This window comes from Octopus sinensis, linkage group LG19 (genome assembly GCF_006345805.1).
Source record: "Octopus sinensis linkage group LG19, ASM634580v1, whole genome shotgun sequence".
In the NCBI taxonomy this organism is placed as follows: Eukaryota; Metazoa; Mollusca; class Cephalopoda; order Octopoda; family Octopodidae; genus Octopus; species Octopus sinensis.
Window position 1 is genome coordinate 42,701,504 of NC_043015.1, and position 13,383 is coordinate 42,714,886.

The window sequence follows — 13,383 nt, forward strand, 5'->3', positions numbered from 1 at the left end:
ACTAGCCATGCCTGAGGAGCAGACACAAAAAAATGCCTTGTGGTATTTAGTTTGTCCCTTTTGTACATTTTGTGCTTGAATCTCGTTTACAATGTTCCAGCTTCATTAAAATAAGCAGTAGTGACTTACTGGGGTCAATTTAATCAACTATGCCCCTCCCCCAATTTTGTCATATCATGTGTCATTAGAAAATCAATCTTTAGCTAAGACTAATGATGGCACCTGTGATTGGTCAGTTGGCTAGAAATAGTAGCCAGATCACATGCTGGTCCCATGCATGGAATCCCTGTGCTGCTCCCATGCATGGAGCACCCAGTCCATTCTGTAAAGTGGGTCATGTTAGGAAGGGCATCCAGCTGTAGAAACCATACTAAAACAGAGACAAGTGGAGCTTGGTGCAGCTCTCTGGCTGGCTAGCAAACCATCCAATGGAAATGGACATGAAATGGGGATTAATGATGATCCCCTTTGAAACTACATAAGAGTTCACTATACCGGGATGATCTTATAATCCCAAAATATTTCCATTTTTTGCTATACTTCTTGAGGTCACTCACTCCCTGCTGAAGTCTATTTTTGAAATCAGTTTACTTTCCAAGAGTTGTCTACCCATGACTTTCTTGAACAGAATTAATCATTAAGGTGAATGATTAGTTTCTCTCAAAGGCAGCTAGCTCACAGAAATGTTAGCATGCCGGGCGAATTGCTTAGCAGGTATTTCGGCTGCTGTTACGTTTTGAGTTCAAATTCCACCGAGGTCGACTTTGCCTTTCCTCCTTTTGGGGTCGATAAATTAAGTACCAGTTACGCACTGGGGTCGATGTAATCGACTTAATCTGTTTGTCTGTCCTTATTTGTCCTCTCTGTGTTTAGGCCCTTGTGAGTAGTAAAGAAATAGGTATTTCGTCTGCTGCTATGTTCTGAGTTCAAATTCTGCTAAGGTCGACTTTGCCTTTCGTCCTTTCGGGGTCGATAAATTAAGTACCAGTTATGCACTGGGATCGATGTAATCGACTTAATCCGTTTGTTGTCTGTCCTTGTTTGTCCCCTCTGTGTTTAGCCCCTTGTGGGTAGTAAAGAAATAGGTATTTCGTCTGCTGCTACGTTCTGAGTTCAAATTCTGCCAAGAGAAATAGTTTAATTAGCCCTATTTATAAACCTATACAGGTTACATATATACTGTTAATTGCCCATTTTATTGTTGTATATAGGTGAACTGGGGTTTTGCATGAACTTGTCCTTTACTTTCTAATTCCCTTGTCTGAAAGAAATTTGCTTTCCTTTCCAGATGGATTGTCGATTTGGATGGTGCATCTGGCACTTTGTACGGTGGTGAGAGCTTCAAACTCTGTTTTAAGTTTGGTCCTCGTTATCCATTCGAGTCTCCTCAGGTAGGTTTCGTTTAACTTTTCCCATGCCGGTGGCACGTAAAAAGCACCCACTACACTTATTTAATTTACACATTTATATATATATATATATATATATATATATATATAATATATATATGCTAGCATGGAAAGCGGACGTTAAACGATGATGATGAAACAATAACTCTGAGCACCTTTTCAAACTCCACCCATCTAACACCCGTGGACATATTTACAAAGTCAGAAAACAGCACAGCTCCCATGACTTCAGCAAACATTTTTTCACGCTGAGAGTTGCTGAAGCGTGGAACAAACTGCCGGCATCGGTTGTTAGTTGTCGGAGCACTGCATCCTTCAAGACTTCCATGCTTCCTGAGATTCGCAAACACTACACTTGATTTTCTCCCCTCCATACACACACAAGCATGTTCACTTTCCAGACATTTCTACATTACTGCATGTACTTTATATGCACTTTCTGACAAGTTGTGGTGCACCTGAGCACTGTATACAATAATTTCATTATTATTATTATTTATATATTATATATATATTATATATATATATATATATATATATAATTATAAATTAGGGTATCTATTTCAATAATTATTACCTTTGAAGGTTATTCTTTCCATGCTGACCACTTGATAAAATCGTTATTTTATTTTTAAATTAACGATCTTATCCTTATTTATATAAATACTAGCACTATGACCCGGAAACGCCGGGTCATAGTGCTAGTGCATGCATATACAGCTGCGTGCATGCGCACATACACGCGAGTACTGTCGAAATATCCGACCAGTCACATACAGCTAGCTGGCATTCAATTGGCGTATCAAGTTTCGGGCATTTTGATTGGGTTTTGGATAGAAAATCCACAAAAATGTCACTTCTATTGATTTTTTAATGGCTTTGCGGGGTGACTGGGGAAATGTAGAGATGTGCACGACCACCCTTGGACGGTTTTGAATGACCACAGAAAGTGCGAACCCTCTAACTGAAAAATTGTGGATTTGTATAAAGGACGCACACACAGACATTTTGCTGTTTTTATATATATATATATATATATACTAGCAGTATCGCCCGGCGTTGCTCGGGTTTGTAAGGGAAATAACTATATAAGCATTTTTAGAGAGTTATAGCAAAAAAATGCATTAAAAATTGAAAAAAAATTAAGGTAAATTTTTCTTTAAATCGTTGACACATCGTAGATATTTTTAGAGAGTTACTTCCCTTATATAAAAGCGAAAAAAATGCATTAAAATGGAAAAATATGATCGTAATTTTTTTTTAAATCGTAGACTCATCGTAGACGCGCGCTAATACCCTGAAGGGCTCGTTTGTTATTCTGGGTAACTTTCTGTAAAATTATTAAAATTTTGTTCAAACATCGCTATAGAAAATGGGTTATTAGCTAATATTCAATTGGGTATACAACAAAATTTTACGATAGAATTTGTTATTCTGGGTAACTTTCTGATACCCATAATAATATTTATGGTAAAATAGGCCTTAATTTCATTTAAGGTTGTGGGAAATAACAAACTATCGTTTCTTTCGTTTTGTTTACGTTTAGCGTAACAGTTCGTTTCTGCCGTAATGATTTCAAATGGGCTCATTTGAAAAAGTAAATAGAAATAGTGTAAGGCTTTACTCTTCTGGGAAAGTCTGTGGCTTGGTCCAGTTTCTTCAGAAAACTCACCGAAAGAAACAGTTTTTAAATTTTCACTCCATTCAGGTGCTAATTCGTGTTCTTAATCGCTGTCGGATTCACTGTTTTCACTTTAATAGCTGCCAACTTGCAAAAACAAAGGAGGAGAAGGGTGATAGCGTCAGTGAAACAATTCGCTCCCTTTGTGTGTGTGTGCGTTTGCGTGTGGTGTAAACCAGACTAAGAAAAGCATTTGACACACACACCAGAATGTGAGTTTTCTGTAAATTTTGCTTAATTGGAGTTTAAATTTTAAAAACTGGACCTGGCATGACGCGATGCATTGTACTCTTAAAATTGCTAGGTAAATTGTAATTGAAGAAATCCTATATTGTAGATTTCTATAACTCCCAAAGGGAGGCAGATAAAATCTGCCTTTTATAATAAGAGATATATAGAGGGAGAGTTTATGAAAAAAACAAAAGACGAAGACAGGTGGTGTACAAAACAGATGTATTAGCATAACGCTCAGGAATAGAAAAAGTCTTTAACGTTTGAGCCTACGCTCTTCTACAGAAAGGTACACAGAAAAAACAAGGAGAGAAAAAAATGTGTATAGTGGCTAACGATCTATCATGGCGACGATTTATATATATATATTATATATATATATTATATATTATATATAATATATGTATATATATATATATATATAACACACATACACACACACACACACACACACACACACACACACACACCACACACACACACACACACACACACACACACACACACACACACATGCATGCATGCATGCATGCACACCTCTAAAACTCATGTAAATTGCTAATTGGTGCCAATGTTCTTTCCCTTGCAGGTGACCTTTATAGGTAACAACATACCTGTTCACCCACACGTTTACAGCAACGGTCACATTTGTCTTTCAATATTATCTGATGACTGGTCTCCAGCCCTGTCTGTACAGTCCATCTGCCTTAGTATCATCAGTATGCTCTCCAGCTGCCGAGAAAAGGTAAGAACTCACCGGAATTTCGCAAACATCTCTCCCAGAACAAACAACTGTTATTTTCGTAATCTCGCAATAACGACACGAAAATTTTTTTTGAAGGTCTTCTTTGAAACCTTGTGCTTCTTGTCTCTTCTATGACCACACACTTGTCCAAATTTAACCAATTTTATTCTTGAATTTCAGAATCTCTTGTAATGTTGTTGTTCAACTTGAGATCACTCTGATTCATCAAACTTTGATCAAAACTCATAACCATCACTCACATCTCTTCCCAAAGATCACGCATCTTGGATTTATAATTTATAAACGTATTTTTGTGAAACCAAACATTTTAATATAAATTTCTTTTTTGTATCTATTCAGAAGCGCCCCCCAGACAATGGTTTTTATGTAAAAACAGCACACAAAAATCCCAAAAAGACCAAATGGTGGTATCATGGTATGTTACTAAATTCCTTTAATAATATTTAAAATTATATTTGTATTTCATAAGTGTTATCTTTGCTTTCTCTGAACAAACAGTTTATTAGCAATGTCATCATCAACATCATCATTTAACGTCTGTTTTCCATGCTAGCATGGGTTGGATGGTTCGATTGGGGCCTGGTAAGCCATGGAGGCTGCACCATGCTCTCGTCTGATTTGGCAGTGTTTCTACAGCTTGATGCCCTTCCTAACGCCAACCACTCCGTGAGTGTAGTGGGTGTTTTTTACGTGCCACCGGCACAGGGGCTAGAGCAGGCTGGCAAACGGCCACGATCGGTTGGTGCTTTTACATGTCACCAACACGGACGCCAGTCAGGCGGCGCTGGCATCTGCGACATTCGGATGGTGCTTTTTACGTGTCACCGGTACGGGTGTCTTAACTACAATTTCCATTTGATTTTTATTTTGATGTTGACGTACTTGACTCAATAGATGTCCTCAAGAACAGCGGGTCACTCTACGATCCAAGGTTAGCACAGCGGCCATCCTGCGAGCCATGAACTCACTTCATTTGTCGGGTCATCACTGATGTAAATCAGAGTTGAATTTAGATAGCACCTTACATATTGGTTTGGTCCTATCTAGACAGTCTTCCCACTGCACTCTGCGTGTTAGTGGAACATCACTGAGGCAAGTGGAGAAGTTTAAGCATCTTGGGGCTGTATTTAAAAGTGATGGGAATCAGGAGGCTGAATTGGATGCTGGAATTCAGGAGAATTGCTGGTACAGTAATGTGTTAGCTTCAGCATTTGATTAAAAAGACTTTATATTTATATTTTGATTTTTGTGCTGATCATTTCTGATTGTGAATGTTGAGTATCATAATCATCATCATCATCATCGTTTAACGATGAAACTCTGCCAGATCAAGATTGAAGCCTGGTGCAGCCATCTGGTTCGCCAGCCCTCAGTCATTCGTCCAACCCATGCTAGCATGGAAAACGGACGTTAAACGATGATGATGATGATGATCTTTTAATGTCTGTTGTCCATGCTGGTATGGGTTGGATGGTTTGACCAAGGCTGGTAATCTGAGGGGCTGCACAGGCTCCAGTCTGATTTGGCAAGGTTTCTACAGCTGGATGCCCTTCTTAAATGAAGAATATATTTATTTATTTCCTCTTTCTCTCTCTCTCTGTCTTTTACATAATTCTGTGTTTGTAAGGGCTTTAAAACGATTTTCTCTCTTGTACTTTAACATCAGTAACAGATTTCAATTGTTTTAACTTTAAAAAAAAATTAATTTTTCTTTTTTTTTTCCAATTCATTTCAGATGATACAGTATGAAAGTGGATTACCGTTATTATTCTAAAAGCAAACACCCTAAATTGGCAGACAATGTTTGATCAAAGTAATAATCTGGTTATGTTCCAGACACTGAATATTATTACTATTGAAGATTCACAGAAAAAGAAGAAAAATAATATTAAAAAAAAAAAATGAATAAAATGATTAAAAAAAAAAAAAATCTGGTTAACTAACAACCACAATTGCAGAACTATAAACCCCCTAGAGTGCATCATTTTATCTTTCTCTTAAAACCCCTCTCTCCCCCTCTCAACACCCTCTTTCCCTTTTTTTGTTTTGTATTTTGGCTCATTTATACAGTTGAAAAAAAAAACAAAAAAAATTTTAGTTTCTAAGTTTGTTTTTTTTTTTTTTTTTGCTTTGTTAAACAAAAGCAATTTTTTTTTTTTTTTCCATATTTATTCACACTTAGCATGTATGATAATTAAATTAAGCTAAAATACCTTCATACTTGAAATTACTTAATAAAAAAAAAATTTCCGAAAAAAAAAAAAGAAGTGAAAACAAAATAAACAACAACAACAAAACTAAAATATTTTATTTAGCACAATTTATTAAATTGGTCTCTTCAATTCACCAAGTGTCAAGTTTTATCAATCTTCTCCAAAAACTACAACCAAAAATTAGTATTTAATTAATGTAAAGGCTTCTATGAAAATATTGTTATTATTTATTATTATTAATTATTATTATTATTATTATGGTTGGCCAGCTGGCAGAATCTTTAGTGTACCGGATAAAATGCTTAAAGGTGTTTCTTCCAGTTTTTTTATGATTTGAGCTCAAATGCCACGGAGGGGTGACTTTTGCCTTTCATCCTTTCAGGGTCAATAAAATAAGCACCTGTTGGACACTGGGGTCAATGTAATTGTCTCAACCTACTCCCTTAAAATTGCTGGCCTTTTGCCAAAATTTTAAGTCCTTATTGTTATGGGAGAATCATTACCATGCTAAGTGCCACCTCTTCTGGTTCTTTACTCTTTGAGCTCAAGTTTTGCAGAAGTCACTTTTGCCTTTGGTTTTTTTTTTTTTTTTTGAGGTTGATAAAATAAAGTACCAGCTCAACACTTATTGACTCATCTCCTACCTGAAATTGCTGGCCTTGTGCGAAAATTGGAAACTACAATTCTTAAGAAGGCGGCGAGGTGGCAGAATTGTTAGCACACTGGACGAAATGCTTAGCGGTATTTCGCTTGTTGCTACATTCTGAGTTCAAATTCCACCGAGGTCGACTTTGCCTTTCATCCTTTCGGCGGGGGTCGATTAAATTAACTACCAGTGAAACACTGGGGTCAGTATAATCGACTAGTCCCCCATCCCCACAAATTTGAGGCACTGCGCCTCCAAAAGAAAGGATTTATTATTATTATTTTTAAGGTAGCAAGCTGGCAGAATCATGAAGGAGTTGGACAAAATACTTAACGGTATTTTGCTTGTTGCTACATTCTGAGTTCAAACCCTGCTGAGGTCGACTTTGCCTTTTGTCTATTCAGGCTCGATAAAATAAGTACCAGTTGAATACTGGGGTCGATATAATCGACTTACCTTCTCCCTTGAAATTGCTGGCCTTGTGCCAAAATTTGAAACCATTATTATTATTATTATTATTATTATTATTATTATTATTAAAGTGACGGTAGGTTGACAGAAATGATTGCACACTGGACTCTATGCTTTGCTGATATTTCTTCTGACTTGGCTTTGAGCTCAAATTTCTTTGAGGTCCAACTTTGCCCTTTGTCCTTTCAGGGTTGATAAAATAAAGTACCAGCTAAGTACTGGGGGCCAGTGTTACTGACTAACCAGCTCCCACAGAATTTCAGGCCTTGTGTCTATAGAAGAAAGACTACTGTTCTTATTTCAGAATTAACCTTAAAAAAAAAAAAGTTCTGGTTTTTATTGTAAAACATTATTATTGAAAGACGGTTCTCTAGAACAATCTTTATATTATTATTTTTTTGTTTTTGATTTTCAACATTAGTTTCCTTCCAAGAGAGAATTTCTTGATTTTTTTTTTGTTTGTTTTGTTTTGCTGGTTTTTTTTTTTTCAAAGAAAATAAAATTTGTGCTAAAATGTTTAGGTTTGAACTAGAAAACAATGGAATATGTACAAATATAAAAATTTAAATGAAGCGTGTGTGTGTGTGTGTTTCTTGAGTCAGACCAATTTTGTTTGTTTTATTTATGGTGGCTGTTTTTGAAATTTAAAAAAAAAAATTTTTTTATTTACTTGATATAAGTTGTTTTTAGGTGATGTTCTTTGTTTTTGTGACATCTCAATAGTTTGTTAGTTTGCATAGGTTCAATTCTGCGATGATGCCTTAGTCTCATACAATGGTTTTATGATTGCGCTAACACACACACACGCTTACAAACATACTCATGCACACACATGCCTACAAACATACACACACAAATGTACACGCACATGCACACCTACAAACGTACACACACGTCTACAAACGTGTACACACACACACAGCATGCCTACAGACGAACATACACACACTCCTACAAACATACACACACACACAAACGTACACGCACATGCATACCTACAAACGTACTCACACACACACACACCACACACACACACACACACCAACACACACACACATATGCCTACAAACGAACACACACACACTCCTTCAAACATACACACACAAACGTATACGCACATGCACACCTACAAACGTACACACACGTCTACAAACGTGTACACACACACACGCATGCCTACAGACGAACATACACACACTCCTACACAACATACACACCCACACAAACGTACACGCACATGCATACCTACAACGTACTCACACACACACACAACACACACCACACCACACACACACACACACACTATGCCTACAAACGACACACACACACTCCTTCAAACATACACACACAAGTATACGCACATGCACACCTACAAACGTACACACACGTCTACAAACGTGTACACACACACACCATGCCTACAGACGAACATACACACACTCCTACAAACATACACACACACACACACACACACACACACATGCCTACAAACGAACACACACACACTCCTTCAAACATACACACACAAACGTACACGCACATGCATACCTACAAACGTACACACACACACACACACCACACACACACACACACACACATGCCTACAAACGAACACACACACACTCCTTCAAACATACACACACAAACGTACACGCACATGCATACCTACAAACGTACACACACACACACACACATGCCTACAAACGAACACACACACACTCCTTCAAACATACACACACAAACGTATACGCACATGCACACCTACAAACGTACACACACATGGTTATACATGCATACAGATATATACTCAGGTATACATTTATGCACACATTCTCACATGCAAATACACATTTGCATGCATGCATGCACATGCACACACACTCAGTGCTAACGTATATTCAATTAATCACTGATTTCTTTAAACCGTTATCTTCCTTGTGTATCTTCCATTTTTACACAAAGCAATTTCTCCTTCGGTCATCTTCAAGTACCAGAACAACCCATTTCTGTTTTTGTTATAAAGTTAAATTTTTGATTTTTGTCTGAAAGGAGACGTCAAATTTTATTGCATTATTCTTTCTATTTTCATTTCTAAGGATACAAAATGTGGCCTTATAAAGGTAGAGGATAGCTGACATTATTTGATAGATTTAAGTGCAATAATATAGCTGTGTTTGTGGCTGTATATAAACATGTTTGTGTGTATGTGTATACACACACACAGATGCGTGTAATTTTAACATTCATTTTTCCGTGCTTACATGGAAGCAATTCATTTGGGCCACTTTTCGATGGGTTGGGTGCCCATGCTGTCACCGACCTTCACCCGCTTCCAAGCAAGTTAATGACTTCTCATGACCGAAAACGCTTTCATGGAATATTGGAAATGAATAACCTGCATGTATGTGTGTCTGTGTGTCCACTTGTCTCAATGTGGTGCAGTAATTCAATTGGGCCACTTTTCGATGGGTTGGGTGCCCATGCTGTCACCAACCTTCACCTGCTTCCAAGCAAGTGAATGTTTCCTCATGGCCGAAAATGTTTTCATGGAATATCAGAAATGAATAACCTGCATATATGTGTGTCTGTGTGTCCGCTTGTCTCAATGTGGTGCAGTACTTGTAAATGAGTGATACTTTTAAAACCACTGACATCGTTTGCTATCTTCCTTGGGAATGTGTCCAGCCATTGCTGGGGGAAAATCATCTTGCTAGGGAACAGGGAAGGGTTGGCAACAGGTAGGGCATCCGACTAGAGTGAAAATCTGTTTCAACAAATTTCATCTGTTCCATACAAGCATAAAAAAATTGGACGCTAAAAGGCTAATGTGCGCACATGCATACACAGTAACTTCGATCTTTTATACATTAGCTTACAGTAACATTACTTTACTATTTATATTTTATCAGATTTAGATTACCAAATGAAGAGAGCACAATCTTTCAAAAGTTTTTTTCTACAAAAACCATCAGTATTGTGTGTGCACAAACACAAGTATATATATATCTGTAAATGTAATGTGACAATTATTTAGTAGCCAAGATAAAACTCTGAGTTTCGGATGCCGAAGTGGAAATTCACGCCACCATCTCTTTAGTTATCCACCATCTGAAGAGACGGTGGTGTGGATTTCCACCTCGGCATCCAAAACTCAGAGTTTTATCTTAGCTACCGAATAATTGTCACATTTACAGATAAATTCCTCTATTTACATAATATTGAGGTCTCTTTCTTTCTTTTGTTATCTTACCGTTTTTACCAATATATATATATATATATCTGTAAAATAATATGTGACAGTTATTCAAAAGCCAAGATAAAACTCTGAGTTTCGGATGCCGAGGTGGAAATCCACAACACCATCTTTTCGGTTATCTGGCCATCTTGGCTTTTGAATAATTATCACATATTATTTTACAGATAAATTTCCTCTATTTACATAATATTGAGGTCTCTTTCTTTCTTTTGTTATCTTACCGTTTTTACCTATATATATATATATATATATATATATGTGTGTGTTATATATATAGTGTGTTTATTGTAGGGAGCTATTTACTAAACATAGTATCAAGCAATTTAAACTTAGAAACCGAAGAAAAAATTTTTGATAGATTTGAGTTTTCATATCATTGCGTCGTTTAGTTTTGCTGAGAAATTTCCGGTGAAGCCTTAGTTGTAGATTTTTGTTGTTTTGCTTCATTTCTTTAGTCCTCATTACTTCATTATTATTATTTTTTTTTCTAAATTCTTCTGTTAACCATGTTTTTTAAGTTCTTTAATCCTTTAACCATGTTCAGATTATTCTGTCAAATATAATGCATATTCATTCACATTGTCTTGGATTCATCTTGCATTATTTCATAGCATCAAGATTTAGATGGCATTGTAGGGTAGGTGTGAGAGACCTGATCTGGCCAATTTGAATGTAAAACAGGCAGAATATACAGGCCAAATATGATCGGTTTAAATGCCGAAGGACTAATAATTAACATTATAATTGTTAATTAGTGTAAAATTTAGCCTCTCCCAGTTGCTCCCTACTAAAACTAAAAAAATATAGAATAGTAATGATTTAGGTAACTTTTTAAAAAAAATAAAATCTTTTTATCAGATTCGATTTTTATCAAATAGCAGAAGTTAAAATTTGGCAAAACAGAGTTAACAATCTTTTTCTCTGTCTGCTTGTTAACTTCCCCATCATCATCATCATCATCCTTGAGACTGCCTTTGGTCTAACACTGCAAAAAAAAAAAAATATTAACCGTTTCCTTACCGTATTTCTGTTGAAATATTCTACTTTCGTTTCTATTAATTTTGAAAATAATGAATTGGGTGAACTAACTTTGTCATTATTAAGCTGGAGTCTGGAACATAAATTGAAATTTTGATGGAATTTTTTAACCCATTTATGCCCATTAAAAAAAAAAAAAAAAAAAATGAAGTCTTAAAATTTCCCTGTATTTAGATTAAATGTTTATGGTAAGCTTTCACAATCTGGAAGTCAGATGCTTCCTGGTAAGTTCAGGCCCAAACAAGTAGGAAAATGCAGCCAGGGGTATATATGGGATAATTTAGAAAACTTTGAAGCCTGATGTTTGTATCCTAGCCAGAGAAGGTCTCGGATGGGTTGGTGCCAAAATGGTTAGTGTTCATATTTAAATTAAGACCATTTATAATTTTGCATAAAAAAAAAATTTCAATAACAGTTTGATATATGTAAACAAATAGGTTATTTTACTGTCTTAATTGTTGATAATTTTAATTAAAACCTAGGTGATGTTACATCAGAAATTTTATGAAAGGTGTAATTAGAAGCACAAATTAAAAAAAAAAACCCAAAAACTAAAAAAAACCTCTGCAAAACAAAACTATGTTGAACTTAAAATTGGTTTTATTGTTTAGATTTTGTCAAATTAAATGAAATTCATTTGTATAGCTTTTGCCAGTGTATTTTGGTGTTAATTGTTGTATTAAAAAAAAATTCTTTTCTAGCAAGTAAATGTTACACATTGCCATTTTTTTTTAAAAAATCCTTTTTGTGCTTTACTGGTATACATTTAAAAATACATTTAAAATATATACATTTAAAAAAAAAAAAAAAATTCATTTTTAGGACAGTAGATTTAATGAACTAATTAAGTGTGGTATATGTGAAATGGTAAATTAGTTTGATAGTTAGTTAGATCACTAATTATAGAATTAATTTAACTAAACTATACAGCTTGTATTCTTAGCATTAAAACACTTGTTTGTCTGTTAACTAAAATCTGTTAACAAGAATGTTTGAAATTTTTGGTTGTGAAGTTCGTTAGTTACCAAACACACGTGTGCACACATACACACACTTGTGTAACGGCTTGGAAATACTTTGCTATTCAGGAAAGAATTTCTGTACAGAACAATATATTCTTAATATTGTTCCGCAGTCAATACAAAGGTGCACAGAGCATTGCTTAAAGAATGGCCTGTTTTGGAAATATTTGGTGGCATTGAATAATTAAGGCAGCGAGCGTGGCAGAACCAAAAGATGCCAAGCAAAATACTTAGTAGTATTTCACCCATCTTTATGTTCCAAGGTTGACTTTGCCTTTCATCCTTTCGGGGGTTCATCATCGTTTAACGTCCGTTTTCCATGCTAGCATGAGTTGGACGGTTCAACTGGGGTCTGGGAAGCCAGAAGACTGCACCAGGCTCCAGTCTAATCTGGCAGTGTTTCTACAGCTGGATGCCCTTCCTAATGCCAACCACTCCATGAGTGTAGTGGGTGCCTTTTACGTGCCACCTGCACAGGTGCCAGACAGGCTGGCAAACGGCCACGATCGGATGGTTCTCTTACGTGCCATCGGCACTAGTATCACAGCTACAATTTCCACTGATGTTGATTGATAAATTAAAGTACCAGTTGAGTACTGGAGTTGATGTAATCGACTTACCCGCCTCCCCCAAATTTCAGGCCCTGTGGC

At 36.1% G+C, this 13,383-nt stretch overlaps 1 protein-coding gene across 2 annotated transcripts in view; it reads left to right on the plus strand.

Annotated features, from left to right (window-relative positions):
- The window catches only part of LOC115222165 (probable ubiquitin-conjugating enzyme E2 W-B), a 42,090-nt gene extending 35,657 nt beyond the window's left edge, over positions 1–6,433 (plus strand). Inside the window, exons 3-6 of one of the 2 annotated variants that reach the window (XM_029792307.2) lie at positions 1,289–1,391; positions 3,911–4,066; positions 4,427–4,502; positions 5,823–6,433. In XM_029792307.2, the coding sequence (XP_029648167.1) occupies positions 1,289–1,391; positions 3,911–4,066; positions 4,427–4,502; positions 5,823–5,836 (349 nt within the window). In that variant the 3' untranslated portion in view covers positions 5,837–6,433. Of the gene's footprint in view, positions 1–1,288; positions 1,392–3,910; positions 4,067–4,426; positions 4,550–5,822 lie in introns of those variants that run through there. The other variant, XM_036511468.1, reaches the window with a different exon arrangement.
- Positions 6,434–13,383: the final 6,950 nt, after the last annotated feature.